The sequence below is a fragment of the Pyxicephalus adspersus genome, chromosome 6 (assembly GCF_032062135.1).
Source record: "Pyxicephalus adspersus chromosome 6, UCB_Pads_2.0, whole genome shotgun sequence".
In the NCBI taxonomy this organism is placed as follows: domain Eukaryota; kingdom Metazoa; phylum Chordata; class Amphibia; order Anura; family Pyxicephalidae; genus Pyxicephalus; species Pyxicephalus adspersus.
In genome coordinates this window covers 7,109,895-7,126,557 of record NC_092863.1, presented here as the reverse complement: position 1 = coordinate 7,126,557, position 16,663 = coordinate 7,109,895, and the positions used below count along the sequence as shown (strand labels likewise).

The 16,663-nt window shown below is 40.1% G+C and overlaps 1 protein-coding gene across 1 annotated transcript in view; it reads left to right on the top strand.

Moving 5' to 3' along the window:
* The window catches only part of NPBWR2 (neuropeptides B and W receptor 2), a 5,960-nt gene extending 1,751 nt beyond the window's left edge, over window positions 1-4,209 (top strand). The window contains exon 2 of the mRNA XM_072414384.1: window positions 2,243-4,209. Coding sequence (XP_072270485.1) covers window positions 2,483-3,481 — 999 coding nt within the window. The 5' untranslated portion in view covers window positions 2,243-2,482 and the 3' untranslated portion in view covers window positions 3,482-4,209. The remainder of the gene's footprint in view (window positions 1-2,242) is intronic.
* Window positions 4,210-16,663: the final 12,454 nt, after the last annotated feature.

The window sequence follows — 16,663 nt, the reverse complement described above, 5'->3', positions numbered from 1 at the left end:
AGACTAGAGAAGTACAGTATAGACCATCATATACTAGAGAAGTACAGTACAGACCATCATATATCAGAGAAGTACAGTATAGATCATCATATACTAGAGAAGCACAGTACAGACCATCATATATCAGAGAAGTACAGTATAGATCATTGTACCCTAGAGTGGTGCAGAACATTATAAACTAGAGTTACACAGTGAAGACCATCATATACTAGAGAAGTCCAGTATAGATCATTGTACCCTAGAGTAGTGCAGGACATTATAAACTTGAGTTACACAGTGAAGACCATCATATACCGGAGTACTTATTACTATATTATTATTATTATTACACAGTATTTATATAGCGCCATCATATTACGCAGCGCTGTACAAAATCGATAATCATGTCACTAACGGTCGCTCAAAGGAGCTCACAATCTAATGTCCCTACCATAGTCATATGTCATTAATGTAGTCTAAGGTCAAATTTGAGGGAAAGCCAAATAACCCTACCGCATGTTTTTGGGATGTGGAAGGAAACCGGAGTACCCAGAGGAAACCCACACAGACACAGGGAGAACATGCAAACTCCATGCAGATAGTGTCCCGGCCGAGATTTGAACGTGCGACCTAGCACTGCAAAGTCAAGAGTGCTACCTCTAGGCCACCGTGCTGCCCTTACTTAGTACAATACAGACCATTGTACCTTAGGGTAGTACAGTAAATAGCATCACATACTAGAGTGGTACAGTACAGTACATTGTAAACTAGAGTAGTACCGTACAGTACAGACCATTGTACCTTAGGGTAGTACAGTAAATAGCATCACATACTAGAGTGGTACAGTACAGTACATTGTAAACTAGAGTAGTACCGTACAGATCAATATACACTAGAATAATACAGTGCAGATAATCACATACTTGAGTAGTACAGCAAAGACCATTGTACACTAGAGTAGCACAGTACAGTCAATTGTACACTATAGTAGTTAAGTACAGACCATCATATACTAAAGTAGCAGGGTACAGTTTATTACATACTAGAGTAGTATAGTACAGACTATCATATCCTTTAGTAGTACAGTACAGACCACCATATACCATAGTAGTACAGTACAGACCGTTGTACACTAGAGTAGTTAAGTACAGACCATCATATACTAAAGTAGCACAGTACAGTCTATTACATACTAGAGTAGTATAGTACAGACCATAACATACTGGAGTAATATAGTACAGCCTATTGTACACTAGAGTAGTACAGTACAGACCTTTGTACACTATAGTAGTACAGTACAGACCATCATATACTATAGTAGTACACCACAGACCATCATATGCTAGAGTAGCACAGTACTGTCCACCATATACTGGAGTAGTACAGGACAGTCCATTAAACACTAGAGTAGTACAGTACAGACAATAGTACACTAGAGTAGCACAGTACAGACCATCATATACTAGAGTAGTACAGTAAAGACCATTGTACACTATAGTAGTTAAGTACAGGCCATTGTACACTAAAGTAGTACAGTATAGGCCATCACATAGTAGAGTAGTACAGTACAGACCATCATTTACTAGAATAGCACAGTACTGACCATCATATACTACAGTAGTACAGTATAGACCATTGTACAGTGTATTAGTACAGTACAGACCATCACTTGCCATAGTAACACAGTACAGTCCATCATATACTGGAGTAGTACAGGACAGTCCATTGAACACTGGAGTAGAACACTACAGACCATTGTACCCTGGAGTAATACAGCACAGATCATCATATAGTATACTAGTACAGTACAGTCATATAAAAAACCTTTCTACAGAAAAAAACTAAAATAAAAGTATAGGGTAGAGTTGGATTTTAAACACCTTAATTGGTTTCCCATTGATGTTGTGGCTCAGTGAAGCGTAAGAAAGTTTAAAATGTTGAAATATTTCAATCAAAATTATACATTTACAGACATATTCCTACTGTATGATATATTTTTCACATTTTTAAAAATATTGAGTATTGAGGTTTATAATATCAGTGATCATCTTACACCCCTGTCCCCCAATACATTTTTTTGGTATTTATTTAAATTTACAGAATATTGTTGCTTCTGCAAGTTCTGTGTGGAAACGTATCTTGGAACTGTACATAACTGTGTAAAGTGCATCAATATTTCATGTCTGTTTCCCCATTCGGCTTTATTCTGACAGCCTCTGCTGGTTTAAAAATAATGAAACTGTGTGATTTTTATCTCTTTCAGAAATTGAGCAGATTACAACCCCAAGGGACACTTAAACACAGTTGATACTCACCCAGAGATCACAGCCTGCTGCACAGTCCTTCAAGTCTTCAATCGCTGGCTTAGCTTAATATGAACAGCTGGTGTTCAGATCCTGGAACCACTAGGTTAATTTGGTGCAAAATTAGAACATGCAGTGAGTTATTGACCGTGCAATCTTAAGTTTAATTTTGCATTGCATGCAATTCGAAAGGAAATACAATGGAAAACGTGTCTGTGAACAGTACCAACGCTTCTTATGACTTAGCCGGGCTTGGAGGCTATTATGGAAATTCAAGTTCTGAAACGCATTTTACGAGCAATGAGCCGTCTCCAAATTTCTACATCATTCTCCCAGTGATCTATTCGATCATTTGTGTAGTGGGATTGACTGGAAACACAGCCGTCATCTATGTCATTCTCAAAGCCCCCAAGATGAGGACCGTCACCAACCTCTTCATCCTCAACCTGGCAATTGCGGACGACTTGTTCACTCTTGTTATTCCAATAAATATCGCTGAGATTCTGCTTCATTATTGGCCTTTCGGTGTTGTCCTTTGTAAGATTATTGTGTCTATAGATCTTTGCAATATCTTCTCCAGCATTTTCTTCTTAACCGTCATGAGCATAGATCGCTACCTGGTTGTATGGGCCACAGTAAGGTCCAAGAGGATGCCCTACCGTACCTATCGGGGAGCTAAAATTGTCAGTCTTCTTGTTTGGGTCTTGGTCATTCTTATTGTGTTGCCTTTTACCATTTTTGCTGGAGTGTACATGGACAATATGGAAATTAAGAGTTGTGGATTGTGTTTCCCTAATCCAGAAAAGCTATGGTTCAAAGCAAGTCGTGTCTACACCTTAATTTTGGGCTTTGCCATTCCAGTCTCCACCATCTGTATCTTATATATGCTCATGTTGTACAAACTTAGGAATATGAGGCTAAATTCCAATGGCAAGGCCTTGGATAAGGCCAAGAAAAGGGTCACCGTCATGGTCTTTGTTGTTGTTGCAGTTTGTCTTTTATGTTGGACCCCTTATCATCTAGCTACCATAGTGTCTCTGACCACAGATTTGCAGGAGACCTCTGTAGTTATTGGAATCTCTTACTTTATTGCAAGTCTGAGCTATGCCAACTCTTGTCTCAACCCATTCCTCTACGCCTTCTTAGATGACAGCTTCCGTAAGAGCTTTCGCAAGCTGCTGGAATGTCGAACGACCTGAGCTCCATGACGTTATAGTATCTTCTAAATCATGGAAAACATAATGTCTTTCCTAACCACTTAGACTGCTGATACCTAGCTAAAAAAATACTGCCCTCAAAATATAACAGGAAAAGTAAATTTTCAATGGACTCTCTCTATGACTTTCATAAGAAAATGAGGACTAACTGCTTACAGATAACTGACCTCACCTCACTATGTGTAAGGCACTGCACAGATCAGTGTTTCTTGATGTTTTTAACATAGAGGAACCCTGGAAATATCTTTCAGATCTTCGGGGAGCCCCTGCGATAATTACTATATCCACAGCTACCATTGCATTCGCATGGTGGTAACTGAAAAGAATGCCTCTTACATTACTGGTCAGTGGAACAAATGCCACCAGATAGCCAAAAAGATCATTGGTGTCAGTACTAACTGACCTGAGAGACACAAATTGCTCATTGCTCAAGGAACTCCTAGCAACCTCTGGAGGAACCCTGGTTGAGAAACACAGCTATAGAGGTTTTTACACTTGGATGCATTTATAGCTTAAACCTTGATCTGCTCTTGCTTCACGGAATAAAGATATTAAGACTACCTAATTTTATAAAAGGCATATACCTTTTCTATATTCTGTAGCTTTAATATATGTATAAATGTGTGTCAAAATAGGACTGCATAGCAAAATATGGTTTTAGTGTTTGTGAGCATCAGCCACCCAATAAAATAATCTTTATTTACATTAAACTGTGTGCTTTATTTTCAAGAAATATATTAGATCATAAACTAGATATAAAATTTGTATTTTGGAATTATTTGCATAAATAATTTGGACATGGAGGTGAATAAGGTAAGGTAAGGCCTATATTTAAAAAGGGATTCAAATGTTAAACTATTAGTGTAAGTTGTATACCCGTATTATGATTAAACTTGAAGTGAACCTGTCTTGTAGTTGAAACCTCAAATGCAGCAAAACCCAATATTAAGCAAATTGTTTTAGGTTTACCTGGAGGCTTCCTGATTTTTGGCCCCTGGACTTGAAGAGTGGCCTGTTACAGTTCTGAGATAAATATTAGTTAAGAAACTTTGTAGAAAGAGCTTTGGGGCAATGAAAACAATCTACTTTTATAGTTGTCCTATAGGAATTTTTGGGGGATAAAAGTCATTTAATAGTTGTAACACCAACCATTCATTGAGAATTTATATTATTTCTCAAAACTAAATTGCTAATGAGAATATTTCTGTAAATGATACTATTTGTTGCTACAAAACTATGTACATGGCTCTATACAGGAAAGTGTAAAAGAGCATGTTAGTTCAGCATCATTATACTTCTGCAATCCTGCAGACATTTATGTTCTCGACAAACAGGGACATCTTGTCATGATGGTTTAGAACATTTATCCTCCTTTAGGACAGGCATATCGCAGTACAAGGTTCCTAAAAAAGGAAATTAACAATAATTTTTGTACAGTAGCTTTATTCCCTTGCAGAAAAGTCCTATGATTTACAGCACCATCTCCATGTAACAGGGGAATTTTAGAAAGAAGAAGAGTTGGTACTCACAATACTAAAGAAGTTTTATCTTTACTTCTTGTGACTAGTTTTCCTTCATAAAAAATAATCAGTATGACAATGGCTCCATCAGGGTATGTGGAGTACAGATGCATATCCTCATACCAGCTCATTTCTTAAACTAACTAATCAGAAAATGTCCCTCCTGCTGTCTTTGTTGTTCTCTGTCTGAGTATCGGGCATGACAATGCTTTGATTTTTCATTCTATAATATAATTGCCTGCATGGGCTGGTCCTATAACCGTGAAATTAAAAAAACATTTCTCAAGAGGATCAGCTAAGATTTCACTTGTTTGAAGACTGCGGTGACTTAATCAGAATGAGCAATTTGTCAGTTTGTGATATACTTAAAGTTTTGTGCACAGAAATTCAAGAATATTTTAATGAGTTGCAAGGCTTACCTTGAGATAATGATAACATCTATCTGTATACATATATTTTATGTTACTGAAAAACTCTTGAATTCATTCAGTTCTCATGACAATTTATAATTGACCATTCATATGAAACATATCCGGTTTAAGTGCATTAGGTTACATTTAATGGTTCCTGGAGTTTAATTGAACAATACAATAAAAGTTTGTTATATATTGATCAGAGTTTTGAGTTTTATTTCTGGACCAAAGCAACAGATGGAAAAATGAGTGCAATTCCAATACAGTAATTTTTTTTCATGGTGTATGGAAAGCAGCAATGCCATAAAGACACCATTGAGCACCTAATTTAGACCATATTCACACCAATGCCTCTTTAGTCATAACACATCAAAAGCCATGACACTTGTCATCCCTTTGGGTTTCACATATATGAGTTGAATTCCAACAGGGAAACTATTTCAGGTACATATTTTCATGCATGCATTGTGGGACTAATAGAAGAAACTATGAATGCATATAAATGCACAATAAATGCATTTCATGTGCTGAAATTGCATGATTACCAATGGAAAAAGGCCATGCACTCTTGGTCTATTTACACTTGAACAATGCTAGGGTTCTCATACACCTTCCTAGATGAGCACATAATTCCAGAAAAGCACACAATCATTAAATATATGTAGCCAGGGGGGGAAATTGGCAGTAAAAGCAAAAATCCACTTTACACACATCTTTGCTGATTTAAAAATGTTCATTTGGCTTTGACCCTTACACAAGGTTACCTCCTGGCCAGAACTGAGGGCATGCCGCCATATGCCCTAATAAGTAAGTACAAGCTATTGTATTTGACATTGTAGCATTCAAGCATTATGAACATGCACGTGTTTTAATTTCCTCTTCCATTGTTATTACACAGTCTATAAAAAGTATTTTTAGGAGTATAAGTGGTGCACTTATGAATTTGTTCTTTTGGTAGGCACCGCTCTGCCCCCACTTTGTAGCTGAGCCTTGAAATTCTCTCGTCACAGGAATGAATGTAGGTGTTATTAAAATGACAAATGCACCTGAGCAAACATTTCTAATCACTTCCCATCAGGTTCAGCATCCAAAGTAATAGTAGAAGGTTGTTTACAAGCATCTGTACATATAATCCCCCCATCCCCGGACCTGACAGCTGTCTCCATATAAAAAGTGCTGAAACAGAGTGCCACATTCGTGTTCTGCATGCAAGAATCGCCATAACAGATCATTAGTCTACCTGAGTAATCACAGAAGCTCAATTAACTTTTATGGAGATGCTCATATGCAAATCATGTGTTTAAGGTGAATATCATTCTATAGGATGGGAATGTTCTGATCACAGAAACTGCTCTTGTCAACAAAACAAAAGCTTTGATTAGAGAGGATTTGGGCCCAATCACTAAATGTTGTTTTTTTTATGGTAGAGTGTGGTTTTCAGTTGTTTAAAGTCTGCAGCATTTAATATAGAACGTCCTGTTATAGGTTTGCATTACTGACAACTACACTTTCCAGCTGCCTTGGATACTTCGGAATGAGGAGGGCTGCAAAGCTAGCAAAACCTACAACCTATGATTCTTAAGCAGTTCACTATTCATGTAAGAAAAGGGTAAGGGTTGCTTGTGGATAGGTTTTCTCCGAATGCAAAAGAACCTTGTCCTATCAATGTTTTTCACCACTTCCCAATGAGGGGTGATATCTATCCACATAATGTTCCAAGTGTACTGTCACCCTGTTCTACCGGTATGTTTGTCCTGATGGACACTACAAACCATGCTGACACACAATGCCAAGGCAAGCATGCTTGTCAGTATCAGGAAGCAATTACACGCCAATATTTTGCAGCTAATATAGTCATGCATATAGGATGTATCTAAAAAATGCATTGATAGGGAAACAGTATTTTAAAAGGAAATATTACAAACAAGTCTTTGTCTTCTTAGGTTTTATATTTACTTTAATGTTCCCATTTACTTAGCTGCATCAAGATTACTCATCTACTTTCCTCCTTACAATCTTTGGCCATTCTAGGATGACATAACTCCCAAGCAGGTGCCTGAAAGTTTATTCCTGGCACGAGCAAGAAAAGCTTGGATTGCCAGCTCAGCTCAGCTTTTTTGACAGTTCCCCAGCGTGATCAGGCAGGTAAGATGGATAATTACAGAAGGGACATTGCCTTCCCTTTCAGCAATAACCTGCCTGATCCTGTATCTTTTAAAGTGGGTTTCTAGTTCCACTTCAATGCTGGATCCCAGGAAAAGTGAACTTTTTATTTATAGTTTCACACCCCAAACCCCAAAGTGAAAATGCTTGTTTTGTTTAAAGGATAATATTAAAGGACCTTACCTAATTCTTCACTGTGGAGGATCAGATATACTCCTGCACCCAACATTCAATGTGAGAGGGCCCCCAATATGTCAGGGCTGCAGCCAGGCATTGAAGCTTCTATGGAGTCTCCAGTGTACCCGTCTTATGAAGCACAAGAAACCTGTGAGGCTGAGGAATAAAGTAAATTCATATCCTTATTTACCATACACTAGACTCTTGCAGTGGTAAAAAAGAGCCAATGCAAGGATAAAAGCTTTAAAAGAAGGAGAAGAGTTTGGTGAGTGGCTACCCAACGTTACAAAATGGAAGAAAGGGGATAGAGTCACATGCCACTCAAATCTAGAATTACCAACATGGCACCAGTCACAAATTTATGGGGAACACTGCAAGTTCACTTTAAAGCACACTGAATTTTCCATGTTTGTACTGCCACATTAAAAGCTTTTTAAGATGTTTTCATCAAATAAAAATGTTTTATTATGTCCTTGGCATTTTAGAGAACAAAATATACATCAATATCTTTTATTTGTTGCTGAAAATATACAGAAGACTACTACCACCATCTACTGGCTAAAATGTAACACTGGATCTACAAAGAATGAGAACCATAGCTAAGGTGAAGAAATTCTTTACAGTTCTCTATCAGTCAGTTTTATAACTAAAATTAAATTCTGAATCTGGTAGCTTGAGGTAACTGTTCTTAAATGTTGCACCTCTGCAGCAATACGTAACAGGGACCAATGCAGGTATGAAAGTTTTGCTTGCAAGAACGCATCTGATTTAGTTTACATGTCATAATAAAGTTAAAGGATCTATTTAAAGATATGGAAATAAATGGGGAAGACAAACACTAAGATGAGTTGGCTGTATGACTATGGGCACATTCATCAAGTACAAAATAAATTCCTGACACTTGCCTGATTTGATATAATCCCCACTTCACTTTATTCCCAAAGTCAAGTCAAGTGGGGGTTCAAGTGAATCTTTCAATTGCCAAAACATGCAGACATAGACCTACCCTTATAAACCACCCAAATAACCTCCCTAGAGCATGTGTCATTGGGCCAGCATCATACGACATTTGTGACATCTGTGTGAGATCATTCTAAGATCATTCTGAGTTCACTGCATTTGACCCAGTGGTCTACAGATTTATGGGACCAAATGTGGAATTTGGACGTGGGCCCCTTATTGTATGGCAATCTGCATCACTGCCAATGGTCCTCTAGCTAAAGATCTGTGGGCCCAGTGCTATTTGTTAACATTAGAGTTGTCCCCTCCGCATAGGAGCTTCCCTTTAAATGTGGACCCCCCTTTATATTAGAGACTTCCACTTTATATCAGAATGCTTCCTTTAGCATCAGAGTCCTTACCTTCACATTAGAACCCCCCGGACCTCTGTTAGCATGGACCCCCTGCAATCTTCACAGGCCACTCACTGTAAATAGCTGAGGACATCTTCATCTTCAATCTTCCCTTGTTGAACAGAAGCCAGGACGAAGAAGCCACCAGTAAAAGATTCCCTTTTCTATGTAAGACCAGACAGTGATCATGAGAAGGACCCTTCCTGGAATTAGGGCCGTGGTCTTGAATGAGATCTTGGCCACCCCTGTTCCTACACCATTGATTTGACCTCCAGTTGATCTCCTTCAAAGACCAAAGACTTGTATGAAAATGCAAAACCTTCTTGAAACAATCATTATCACATCAACACAGGCCCTGTAATTCAAATCCCTCCATACATCAATAGCCGACTAAACAGCGCTGTCACAGATATGCAAATTTGACTGTTGATTGAAAATCGGTCCTTCCTCTTCATATCTAGCCATTGCCATGCAAAAAGCAGAGACACAGGACTGTCAAATGAAGGGCGGAGGTGTTTGTGCAAAAACTAGATGATGGGCCTGGATTACCCAGGCCCCATAGGACAGACTAGAGGTGCGGGTTATTTTCTGATTTTGCACCAGTGAGATATTTATAATGCCCGTCATTTATATTTGGCAGAAGTTTCCATAAACATTGGCAAACATACTAAATGATTAGGCAATTTCATATGGCATGGCTACATTAGTCTATGTTCTTGCTATGGGGTTATATAAATGCTGATTTCAGGTTTGCAATTCCTGATAAAAACAAAGCAGCAAAATACACTCTAAAATACAGTAAGGTACAAAAACAAACTTAGTGCTACATACAATAAAACAACAAGACAGCACAATGAAAAAATATGTGTACTGTATGAAAACATGTAATATTACAGCATTTGAATATGAATCTAGCCTCATTGATCAAGTCAATGATTATCACAGGGGATGGTGAAGTAGTCAATTAGTTGTGATGCAGAGAACATTATAAATAATAGAGGAAGTGACAAGGGATCATTTCATCACTCTGCTACTTCTCTTTTCACTGTCCATTGACATATTTGAGAGGGATAGGACCTGTCAGTGTTAACAGCATCAAAGTGAAATGAGGCAATGTTGTGCTGCAGAACTGTATGAATCTAGAAACTGAATGAACAGGTAAAAAAAGCTCCCAAATATCTATATATATATAATAAACTAAAAACAATTTACCAAGACATCCCCACAGCCATCAAATCAGTAGGACAACCTATAAAGAGAATGGTCATGCTCAGGATAGACTGAACTCTTGAGTACATAGCAATCCCCGCACATAATCCCACTCATAGGATCATCATCTGCTGGTTATCAATTCATTAGGCAGCTTGGCACATTTTTCTCAACACAAAGCCAAGTCACAACAATTTGTTAGATGAGCAATATGAAGTTAACAGGAATGGCAATGTGTGTTTATAGAAAATACATGAGGAGGGAAGCCAAAGCACCCTGATATCCCCAATATCTAAAAATGTGTATGGCTGCCCCCTGCAGGATGGTGAAGGGTCTTCATGGGAATAATGGAGGTCCTCGTTCAGCAACTTACCATCATGGCAGAATGCGTCCTGTCCCTGTGTTCTATTTGCTCTCTTGCATTGTCACATTGGCTTCCTATGAAGCAGCCATTACACACACATTATGTAGGAATGGTTCTCTGTTGTTACCACCAGGAACCCTGTCCTAGGAAATGTCATGTAGTTCCTGTTGACAGGAAGATTTACCTTCACTTCCTGTCCTGTAGGTTACCAGGAAGTAAGAGGCTCACTGCAGATTTGTGAGATATTTACTGTTAGACCCAGCAAGTGTCCCCATAGAAGATTTCCCCTCTATTCCTGTTTTGGTGTCAGTTCCACATTTACATTTATCCCTCACTCTGATAGTCAGAAGAGTTCATGAGAACAAATCTCCCTAATAGGGGACACAGCCAGCAATAAAAACCTGACCGAGGTTCTAACCACGTTTTTCTATCCATGGCGCCTGGCAGGTCACGTGCTCTTCATATGATCAGATCGATCCATGTGACCGGCTAGATCCATAAATGTGACTCTGGGGGAATATTCCTAAAAAATCCCACTTACCAATGTGTGTGCATAAATGTTGCAAGCAGCACACAGCTGCTAGAAGTGATGTTTGTATGCGTTTACAGATGCACCGCAGAGGTAAGGTACATACATGTATAACGCAGGTGAAAAAGGAAAAAGTGAGATTAGGAACAGAATACCTGAGGGACGGTTTGGGTGGCATCCCTAGCAGCCAATCAGAATCCATCTTGTTTCTGGCCTAAACAGTTACAGGGGTGGTAATGTGTTTGATATGTGTTTATTGTATATAATAAAACACATGGCGATTGTTCATGGTTCCTCAGGTGTCCCAAAAGCTATTATCTGTGGTGCCTTCCCAGATGTTACCTGAGGTGTGCCCCGCAGATTTTACCTGAGGTGTCCTCCCAGATATTGCCTGAGGTGTGCCCCCCAAATGTTACCTGAGGTTTTTACCTGAGGTGTGCCCCCCAAATGTTACCTGAGGTTTCTCCCCCAGATGTTACCTGAGGTGTGCCCCCCAGATGTTACCTGAGGTGCCCCCCAGATGTTACCTGAGGTGCCCCCCAGATGTTACCTGAGGTTTCTCCCCCATATGTTACCTGAGGTGCTCCCCCAGTTGTTACTCTCAAACTGTCACCCCAGTTGCTCCCCCAGCTGTTACCTGAGGTGCCTCCTGCCCAGCTGTATCCTAAGGTGCCCCTCAAATATTACCTGAAGTTACCTTAGGTACCCCCTAGCTGTTGCCCAAGGTGCCAGTCCAGCTGTTACCTGAGGGGCACCCAATTGTCCCCTCCCAAGCTGTTACCTCCAGCTGTCCATGCTCAGTTGCTCCCCCAGGTACCCCCCCTTCCAGCTGTTATCTGAGGTAACCACCACAGTTGTTACCCCAGGTGCATCCCCAGCTGTTACCTAAAATGCCTCCCCACTTCCCCAGTGCTTCCACCCCTCAAGCTGTTACCTCAGGTTCTCCCTTCACCCTATGTCCCCAGGTACTTTACTAGATGTTTCCTCAGGTGCCCATACCCCCAATTGTTACCTGAAATGCCCTCCCAGGTGTTACCTGAGGTGATCCCCTAAGATGCCTCCTTAGTAGCCCCCCCAAGCTGTTACCTCAAGTACTTCCTCCCCTCTGGGCCCTCAGTTGCTCCCCCAGACGCTTTCCACGGTTGTTTTCTGAGGTACCCACCACAGCTATTACCAAAAGTGCCTCCCCAGGTGTTACCTAAGATGACCCTCCAGTGCCCCCCAATCTGTTACCTCATGTGCTCCCTCACCCTCAAGTCCTAGGTGCTCCCCAGCTGTTTCTACAGGTGTTAGTTGCCATAGCATTAACTCACATAAAAGGTAACCCAAAGCATCCAGATCTGCACATGTAAAAGGTGCTTGTCCATGTCAGTAAACACAATACTAGCTTTATGTTTCTCAGGCAGCCATTTCCTGGCCACATGCAGAGGATATCAATAATAAATGTCACAACATGGACAGGGACTTTGCATCCATATACAGGCCCGATGATTGTATGCAGGTCGCAAATGGTTTGTGGTTAGTTACAGTGTGGTCATCAATAGAAATAATCGCCACATAAAGGTTGTGTTGTTGTTTGACCTTTCCAGGCCATGGGGACTGAGGCGGCCTTCATATGCCAAGCACTTTATTGGGATTAGATATTGGAAAGCAGCAATGACATTGTAATTCAAAGAATAGATGGATTTCCTATACAGAACACATGGTGGTGCCACACACCATGATAATATACAGGGCCTGCTAATTGTTTGCTTCTGTGGTCTGAAATGTCACAAAATCAGGTTACAATCTGATGGTACAGTCTCTGTACAACATGCTTTAGATGTGCCAAATTTATATGATACCATTTTAGCCACTACATTATTGCAAGGGGGTAACTAGGATTCTAAAAGCCCTGGGGCACTCTGAGCAAAATGATGGGTGCACAACCTAAGCTGACTTACTGTATGCAACGCAAACACAGGCCATAGTCCTGGCACCGAAAAATTGTACTTTATTTACTGTGCCAAAAGTCTAACAGATGGGTACAATCATTTAAGATAAAAAAACAACTTGTGTTTAACATGATTTTCTGCACACAGGCCACTTTAAATAGGAACTTAGATAGAAGTACGGTATATCATGTACAATAGGGGTCAGGAGTATGTTCTATACAGTCCAGCTTTCAGTGGTCAGGAATATAAATGTACTATAAGGAATAGGGTGTAGGGATCAGGAGTATTTAACACGGATTGCAGGGTTCAGGAGTATATAACACAAACAGTGCAGCGCTCATGAGTATGTAACACACAGAGTAGGGTTATGGAGTATGTAATACACAGACTGCAGGGCTCAGGTGTATGTAACACACAGAGTGCAGATATATTGAGTATGTAATACACAGACTGCAGGGCTCAGGTGTATGTAACACACAGAGTGCAGATATATTGAGTATGTAATACACAGACTGCAGGGCTCAGGAGTTTGTAACATACATAGTGCAAGGTTAAGGCATATGAAACACACAGAGTGCAAGGTTCAGGCATATGAAACACATAGAGTGCAAGGTTCAGGTGTATGTAACACACAGAGTGCAGGGCTCTGGAGTATGTAACACACAGAGTGCAGGGCTCAGGAGTATGTAACACACAGAGTGCAGAGTTTAGGAGTATATAATACACAGACTGCAGGGCTCAGGAGTTTGTAACATACATAGTGCATGGTTCAGGCATATGAAACACACAGAGTGCAAGGTTCAGGCCGTATGTAACACACAGAGTGCAGGGTTCAGGAGTATAAAATACAGACTGCAGGGCTCAGGAGTTTTTTTTAGCATACATAGTGCAAGTTTCAGGAGTATTTAACACACAGAGTGCAGGGCTCAGGAGTATGTAACACATAGATTGCAGGGCTCAGGAGTATGTAACACACAGAATGCAAAGTTTAGGAGTATAAAATACAGACTGCAGGGCTCAGGAGTTTTTTTTACATACATAGTGCAAGTTTCAGGAGTATTTAACACACAGAGTGCAGGGCTCAGGAGTATATAATACACAGATTGCAGGATTCAAGAGTTTTTTTTAACATACATAGTGCAAGGTTCAGGAGTATGTAACACACAGAGTGCAGGGTTTAGGAGTATAAAATACAGACTGCAGGGCTCAGGAGTTTTTTTTAACATACATATTGCAGGGTTCAGGAGTATTTAACACACAAAGTGCAGGGTTTAGGAGTATATAACACACAGATTGCAGGGCTAAGTTGTATGTAACACACAGACTGTGGGGCTCAGAATGCATAACACATAAACCAGTATCCAAATAACACCTCCTCCAACCCCCAAGTGCAAACTCTCCATGGGTCAAAAACCACTTACTTACTAGACCACAGATGTAGCAGCATGTTGGAGTAAGGGAAAATTTCCCCTTTGCCTCTGAGCTTCTGTTGATCAATGGGTTGGAGTGACCTTGCAGTGTTTGTGACCCTGCAAGTGATAAAGGCACATGACCCAAGTGCTAGCAACACCTGTGCCTAGTGTTTGTTAGATCTTAAGGAGCTTGTACACTGTGATTGTATGAATACATTTTTTACTAGCATCCCCATTTTTTATTCTTACAAGCAATGCAATGTCCTCCACAGCCGGCAGGCAGGACCCATAGCCATTGGGCAAGGTGACCAGGAAAATAATAAAAGGGAAGATTATGCATGATTTAGCAGATCAAAGCTTGAAATGGATCCTTCCAGAGAATAAATGATAAGTATAGGCTACAGAGAAGCTTTTTTATGTGTTTGCCACCTCTGCACAATTCCATGCATTACCCGGTTATGTTCCCTAGGAGTCCCTCTGGCACCAATAATTCCATCCAGCCATTTTTATTAGGCTGCAGAGGACTCGCAAACGACATTTATTCCACGGAAGAGGCAGGCAGGTAATTGAAGAAATCGTTGGGGCTCTGCTGCCAGTTCAATATATCAATTTTCCATTTAATGTCTTTTCATAGTTATTCCAGTGGGGCAGCTTACTCCCAAGGGGACTAGAATTCATGTCTTGGCTCCAGGAAATATATCAACGTGTATGCTCACTTAGCACACACAGAGCATTGATCGACTTAACAAGGCAGGGTCCACAGTGCAACAACCCATAGCAACCCATTAGATAGGATATCGGGCATGGAGAAAGAATTTTCTGAACAAGGGAGATAATAGTTACCATATTGCAATGCATGGTCTTAGGCAACATTTAGTAATGTTTATTTTGAATGAATGAGGGTTCACTTTAGAAATCCTGATATGACAAGTGTATGGTCCAGTGGCTCCCAGGACATTGAGCTGTTGCAATAAGAATCCTTATTGAACAACTTCTGTGAAACTGGAACCACCATGACAGTATATTATATATGTATTCAGGGAAAGTCTATTACATTATATCTTTATCAAAAACACCATTATCTACCCATTAGGGTCCCAGCTATCTATGTCATCAGTGGAACCACCTTGATTGACAATGGCTTTCCATTCCAGTCTATTCCGATAATAGAAAAGTAAGAAAGGCACATGGTCTGGGACAAAAGTACCAAGATTTGTACAACTATTTTAGAGTGCCCTTTAACACGCAGTGCTCCACTTACATGAACTAAACCTGCAAATGTCAGGTGACAATGACCCCATATTACGCCCCTCTAGGACTTCTATGGGGCTGGTAGAAAGAACCTGGAAGAGGATAAGATTGGCTTGGCGACGCACCAACTTTTATTGAAACCCTATGGGATGGTCTATAGAGCTTAGACAAAACCTTTTCCAAGGTCAAATAATTTAGAGTTGGGTCAGTTAAATTCCTCCATGGTTTGCCATATTGTTCAGAAGTTTTTGCAGAAAGCAAAGCATTCCTACAAGGCATTGGCAGCCAAATGACTCAATGACTTGACCATTATTTGGCTATTCTACCTTTAGCAGAGGGTGACAACTTAAAATGGGAATTCCAGTGAAAAGATTTGACCAATGGTCATATAAAAGGACAATAATAATTCAAGTTGCGAGTAGCCCATAAAATCAGAATGAGCCTTTTATAAATGCAATGGTACACTGCTAGACTGGTGTATTTATTTAATCATTAAAAAATCATTTTTATAAGTTGCCAGCTTCCCGGCTATAAGTTTTAGTATATCTGCAAAAGCAAAAAAAAGCAACAGATATTTTATACCAAACAAACTCAACGTTCAAGGCGAGGGATTGAAGACAGCCAGCATGCTAATTCTTCTTTTGACGTTCTACTCTCAAATATTATAAATGAAGGTCCGCCTGATCAGATTAGCTGCAGAGCCTTTTGAACGTCGGATCAGATGAAGATGACAGATTGTTGTATTTTGCTGCGTCTGATCATGTTGAAAAAGACTTTTCCGTGAAGAGAACGCGGCTGCCATGGACAATGTGGCATTCAGAAGAAGAAAGGACGGTAGGT